The sequence below is a fragment of the Sinocyclocheilus rhinocerous genome, unplaced genomic scaffold (assembly GCF_001515625.1).
Source record: "Sinocyclocheilus rhinocerous isolate Xijiao unplaced genomic scaffold, SAMN03320098_v1.1 scaffold689, whole genome shotgun sequence".
In the NCBI taxonomy this organism is placed as follows: domain Eukaryota; kingdom Metazoa; phylum Chordata; class Actinopteri; order Cypriniformes; family Cyprinidae; genus Sinocyclocheilus; species Sinocyclocheilus rhinocerous.
The window spans coordinates 531469-537179 of record NW_015652129.1 but is presented as its reverse complement, the minus strand read 5'-3'; the positions used below and the strand labels follow the sequence as shown (position 1 = coordinate 537179).

The window sequence follows — 5711 nt, the reverse complement described above, 5'->3', positions numbered from 1 at the left end:
CCATGGCTGAGACGAGGGACTTAGAAGCACGGGAGATACTGACGGCCTCTTTGGCTGAGATGCAAAAGACCGGAGAACAGGGAATCAGGACGGCCACATCAGCCGTCAGGGTATAGCCCCACCCCAAAATTTTCTTTCTGGAAATTATGGGTATGTGTGCAGTCCAAACACACATAATAGCCACTGCTGTTATAGTCAGAGTCAAGGTAATTTCGGTTTCAACGATCGCAGGTTCCGCAAGCACAATGACCACTGAGCAGGACTCTGGGATGTGAACAGGAACTGTGCTGAGCTCTGGGATGAGAGCCAGCTCGCAACTGAGCTCTGGGGACGAAGCAAACTTGGGACTCTGATCAGGGGCTGGAGCCTGTACTGAACTCTGGTCAGGGGCTGGAGCCAATGTGTGGCCCAGACACACATACACACGCTAGTGCCATTATGGACAGTGCAATGCTCTCCTGGCTGAGTTCTGGGGCTGGAGCGGACTCTGGGTCTGGACTCTGGGTCTGGAGCCGACACTGGAGCGGACTCTGGGTCTGGAGCCGACACTGGAGCGGACTCTGGGTCTGGAGCCATGGAGGACAGTCTCCTTTTCCTCCTCCTCTGAGGTTTTAACGGTCTCAGGACTGGGCTGACACTCTGGAGTAAATTTGTGGGCTGGAGTGGACTCTGGAGCGGACTTACGGGCTGGAGTGGACTCTGGAGAGCATCCTGGAGCGGACTCTGGAGAGAGGATAAGGGCTGAAAACAGTTTTTTCCTCATCATCCTCCTTTTTTGGGCTGAGGTTAAAGAAAAGGCTGATATTATCATAGGTCTGGAAAGTGAATCAGCCAGCAGGCTTGAGAGTGGAGCGGCCGGTGTTTCTGGGCTGAGGACAGAAAAGGGTCTTGGTACTGGAGACGGACGAAGGGAGGCGGCTTTGAGCACTGACCGGAGAGATGTATATGCAGGATCTGCCACTTTGGGTCTCAGGTGCATCCCAGTGCTGTTGAATGGCCACCTACGGGCTCGGGGAGACACAGAAGGATAGGGGTGGCCGGAGCCATTGGCCAGGGGTGAGCTCAGTACTGGTTCTCAGTAGGGGCAGGACGAGAACGGCTCTTATCTTTTCTAACTTCCTCTACCTCAAAGTTAGAGCCATTTAAATACAGGATGAGACTGATTAACTCGATCAAAGAGAAATCACACATGGGAGAACTACAGCGAATGGTATTCTCGTCCAGTCCCAACTGAAAACAGGCGCATAGTAAGGCACCAGGCCAGTTCAACGGATAGGAAAACTCGATAAATTCCTCGACATACCTCTCCAAAGGCCGACCACCCTGCCACAGGCACCACAGCTGGTCCTCAGCCCATCTTGTTTATGGTACTGTATTCTGTCACGGATTGTGGCTGTAGTAGACAAGCGCACGACACAGGAGTAATCCACCAAACAGTCTTTAATTCAACCAGAAGCTCAAGAGAAAGGACAACCACAAACACCTAAACGCAAACTAATACAGGACAAAGGAACTTGGGAGAACACAGGGCTTAAATGAGCAAAGACAAACAAGATAATGAATAAACACAGGTGGAACCAAATGAACTAATCAAGGAACACAGGAAAACTAGGTCAAGGCAGGTAGAACAGAAAAATAAACGTGACACTACCATGTCCAGAAAACAAATTAGTGGTCAAAGAAAGTTGGTTTGGTTTTTGTTTACAGCTTACTTCTAATTATAAATATTGAAAGCCTGTGGAACAGTATAGGTTTTTACAATATTATTTTAATATTAGGGAATAAATGATAGTTCAGCCAAAAATTAAAATTTGCTGAAACTTTACTCACCCTCAGGTCATCCAAGATGTAGACCAGTTTGTTCATTCATCCGAACAAAGTTGTAGAAATGTAGCATTGCATCACTTGTTCACCAATGGAATTAAATGGGTGCCGTCAGAATGGGAGTCCAAACAGCTGATAAAAACATCACAATAATCCACAACGACTCCAGTCCATCAATTAACATCCTGTGAAAATTGAGTGTTTACTATTGTCATTTTGCATTATTGACACACTATTTTCCTATTTAATACTGTAAAGTTGCTTTGACACAATCTGTATCGTTAAAAGCGCTATATAAATAAAGGTGACTTGACTTGACTTGAAGCAAAAATATGCATGTTTGTACTAAACAAATCCACCATTAAGACATTTTAAACTTTAAACCATTTCAAATTTTAATTTTTAGGTGAACTATTCATTTAATTATTTAAATTTTCTTTGAGCTTTGTAGGATGAAGGTAAAATTGATTATGTTAGAGTGTAATAAATTAGCAAGTAGCCCTACTAAATAAATGAACAACGTGTGCTTAATGTGTAATTATTTTATGTAATCACCTGTGAAAATCAACTGTTCATTTTGCTATTACAGTTAACTGTAGTAATATATATGCAACATGTAATGTAAACTGTCACCAAATTGTAGAGAAAACATTTCAAATAAATTTAGACTAACGGTCAGCTCCACCAAAGAAAGTGAAATGCAGGATGCTCAGGAGTTCATTTGCATTTTGCTAACTTAAGATGACTGACGGGTTAATGCAATGGAATGCAACACAATGATTGCACTCATAAATCACTACAAATACTCATACACAGATGGATGAGTATTCTGTGTGATTTATGGGTGGGCAGCTGGACAACTGCAATGACATCGCTGTATTTTGCGGTCACTTATGTGCTTGTTTTTACTCTTCTTTTAAAAGCTTTCTATGTTTATTGTGTCTGGATCTATATTTCAAATATGTTTTGTCTTAATATGCCATAATGGTGAGCAGCTAATGAAACAACAGTTTAAATATCACCTCTGATATCGGGTTGTGTTGAGGCTGCTCTGCCTCGCTCATGAACATAGGGGACGCTGTTTGTGTGTGAAACACTCTGATGCGATAGAGAAAGGCTTAATGCACACACACACACACACACACACACACACACACACACCGCCCAAATGATTCATTTTGTTCAAATGAAAGCACAAAAATTTTAATATTGTAAATCCATTCTAAGCAAATTTGTTATTTGTTTTTTATTCATGTTTTACTCACCTTGGAGTTATGAGCAAGATAGATAGATAGATAGATAGATAGATAGTTTAAAAATGTATTAAAAGCTGATTAAGAACTTTATGTTAGCGTTCTGATAATCCTGTCAGGGTTTGTTTTGTTTTAGTGACCGCGACCGACTGACTGTACACCTTCACGTAAATCAAAAGAATATTAAGGGATAATTCAATAAAAGTAATATTTCGCGCAGTTTGAACGAAACCGACACTTTCTGTAATTGACAGGCGATATGTTAGCAGTAGAATTGCATAGCCTACTTTGTGCGCTCGCGCTCGTTTGTGTCTGCTTGCGTGCGTGCGTGCGCGCGCGTGTTTACTCCCTCCCGATTCTCCGCATCTCATGATCCTGCGAGCGTCTCTAGGTGATTTAGCGCCGCCAGTCTGAAGCAGGTGTTCAACATGGCGATCTCGGGACTCGGATCTCACTCTATTTCACTCTTTTTCTACGTGATTTTCGCAACGTTTCTGCATAAAGGTAAGACAAGCGGAGTATGTATGAAAGCGTATGTTTAGTATCGAAGCGAGAGCAGTGTGTAAACAACATATGTAACACTTGCGTGCGCTCGCAGAATATGCACTACTCTCAAAGCTCTCATAGTTTATCTGCAACTGTCTACATGGTAAAAGCTATCATGTGAGGAGTTCTTCGGCACGTTTGACTGTTCTGGATGGTGTTTTTGGTTGTTTAGCTGGAGAAAAGTACAGTACCCTAGTGCTGCTGATGAGAGGGACGCAAGTCCGTATCTCACAACCAGAAGTCAGTATTACATGCTGGTGATCTGAAAGCGGTTAAATGAATATAAAATAGTCCTTATGTATATTTAATGCACATGTTTAACGTAGATTTTAAACAAAGAACGCACGTATTGTAGAATAACAGCACAATTGCATTGACTTTATGGAGTGATATTGCGCGCACTGTCTAATTCGTCTCTAAACATATACCGGTCATCTTTAGTTCTCTCTGAAATCTTATACTGGCATTGCCATTTTGTCGAGTGGTTTAATGTGGTGTTGGTGTTCTTAAAAAGACTGGTTTCAGCTTCATTTGGTAGTTTTCCTGGCTTACATGGGAAACGCTCCTGTGTTGGAGCATGGTGTGAGAATCGCTTATGGCAAGCTGTTTTAACATTTATAGCTTTTTGCTAGCTAAAATCTACTGTTATGTTATTAGTACTTATTTCAGTTAATACTAATACAATTGCAACTGCTATTTTTTAGTGGCACAACTATTCATTGGATACTAGACATCCCAGTTCTGACAAGTATAGATTTAATAATTATTAAGTTCTATCGTTTGCTACACTAACCATAGTTTAACCATGGCATTTGTAGTAAAACTATGGTTATACAAATGATAATCAATACGCCAAAAATCCATAGTTACTAAACTTTTACTATAATAAAACCATAGGTTAATTTTCACAAGGGTGGTTCAGATATCAACTATTTACAGTACTTCTGGCTAGTAGGATTAGTTGGTACAAGTGCTTGTTCCGGGTTTTACTAGTGCTTATTTTTTATTTAGAAAACTGGTATATCCAAAAGTTCTGGTACATCCAAAAAGTAGTTACCCAAAAGTTAGTAGTAGTTATCCAAAAGCTACTATCATCTATTCCAGTTTGACTAGCATTATTAGTAACTATTAGCATTATTAGATACTAGTATCTATTCACAAAACAATAATATATCCCAATTGTTACTTGTAAAATTTCTTACCAAGTTAAAATTGCCTTTTCTACTTGTCAAGGTATAGTATAGTCCAATTAGTTAACTACTGAAACACACACTTTAGGAAAACTAGAATAGATACTAGCTAAAGTATTCCTATACTGATTGAATAGCTGAAGGTAACATAAAGAATTATTAGTGCCTAATGAATAGTTAGTTGTAAAGTTGGTTGAAAGTGTAAATAGTAGGGGTGGGAATTGCAGGGTACCTCACGATACGATACGAATCACGATACATGACTCACGGTACGATAATATCACGATACAGCGATTTTGCGATAATCGATATATTGCTAGACAATCCTATAACGATGCATCACGATATCTGTCTAAATATGAAAACAAAATGCCTGTGAAAAGGTTAAGTGCAAGTTTTCTCTCTTTATTCAAGTCCAAACTGTTAGAAAACAGCACAAAAGTTCTGTAAAACAAATTTAACATGCTAAGTAAATTAATAATTTTATTCTTGGACTTATTAAAAGCTTACACTTTTCATTGTGTGTAAACCAACGCATTTAACTGCTTAACAACTTTATATATAGCCTATATATAAACCTGGTACATGTCAAAATTTAGCTGGAGTGCATTCTCAACCTTTCCTCTCCTCATCATAAAAACGGAGCCCCGCACACATGACATAAAGGGGAAAAATAGCCATTCACATCGCGTCTTTAGCGCACTCAGGTTCATTATTTCAAATGTAGACGCGCGGCAAGCACACACACTGCACACTTCTGCGCCGCATTACGGCTCTGACGAGGTTTTGTTTCGTCATCCATGCCATAGGTGCAGATTTATGTTTCTGCCTGTCAGTGCCCACTGCCCACACTGCATAATGCGCACTTGTAATATCTGAGAGAGAGAGAGAGAGAGAG

General features: G+C 40.4%; 1 protein-coding gene across 3 annotated transcripts in view; it reads left to right on the top strand.

The window, feature by feature from the left end:
• Window positions 1–3449: 3449 nt before the first annotated feature.
• The window catches only part of cadm1b (cell adhesion molecule 1b), a 203660-nt gene continuing 201398 nt past the window's right edge, over window positions 3450–5711 (top strand). For all 3 annotated transcript variants that reach the window (XR_001636892.1, XM_016518937.1, XM_016518935.1), the window contains exon 1: window positions 3450–3581. Coding sequence is in view for 2 of the 3 variants with exons in the window: in XM_016518937.1 (XP_016374423.1) it covers window positions 3506–3581 (76 nt within the window). In the remaining variant the exon portion in view is untranslated. The remainder of the gene's footprint in view (window positions 3582–5711) is intronic.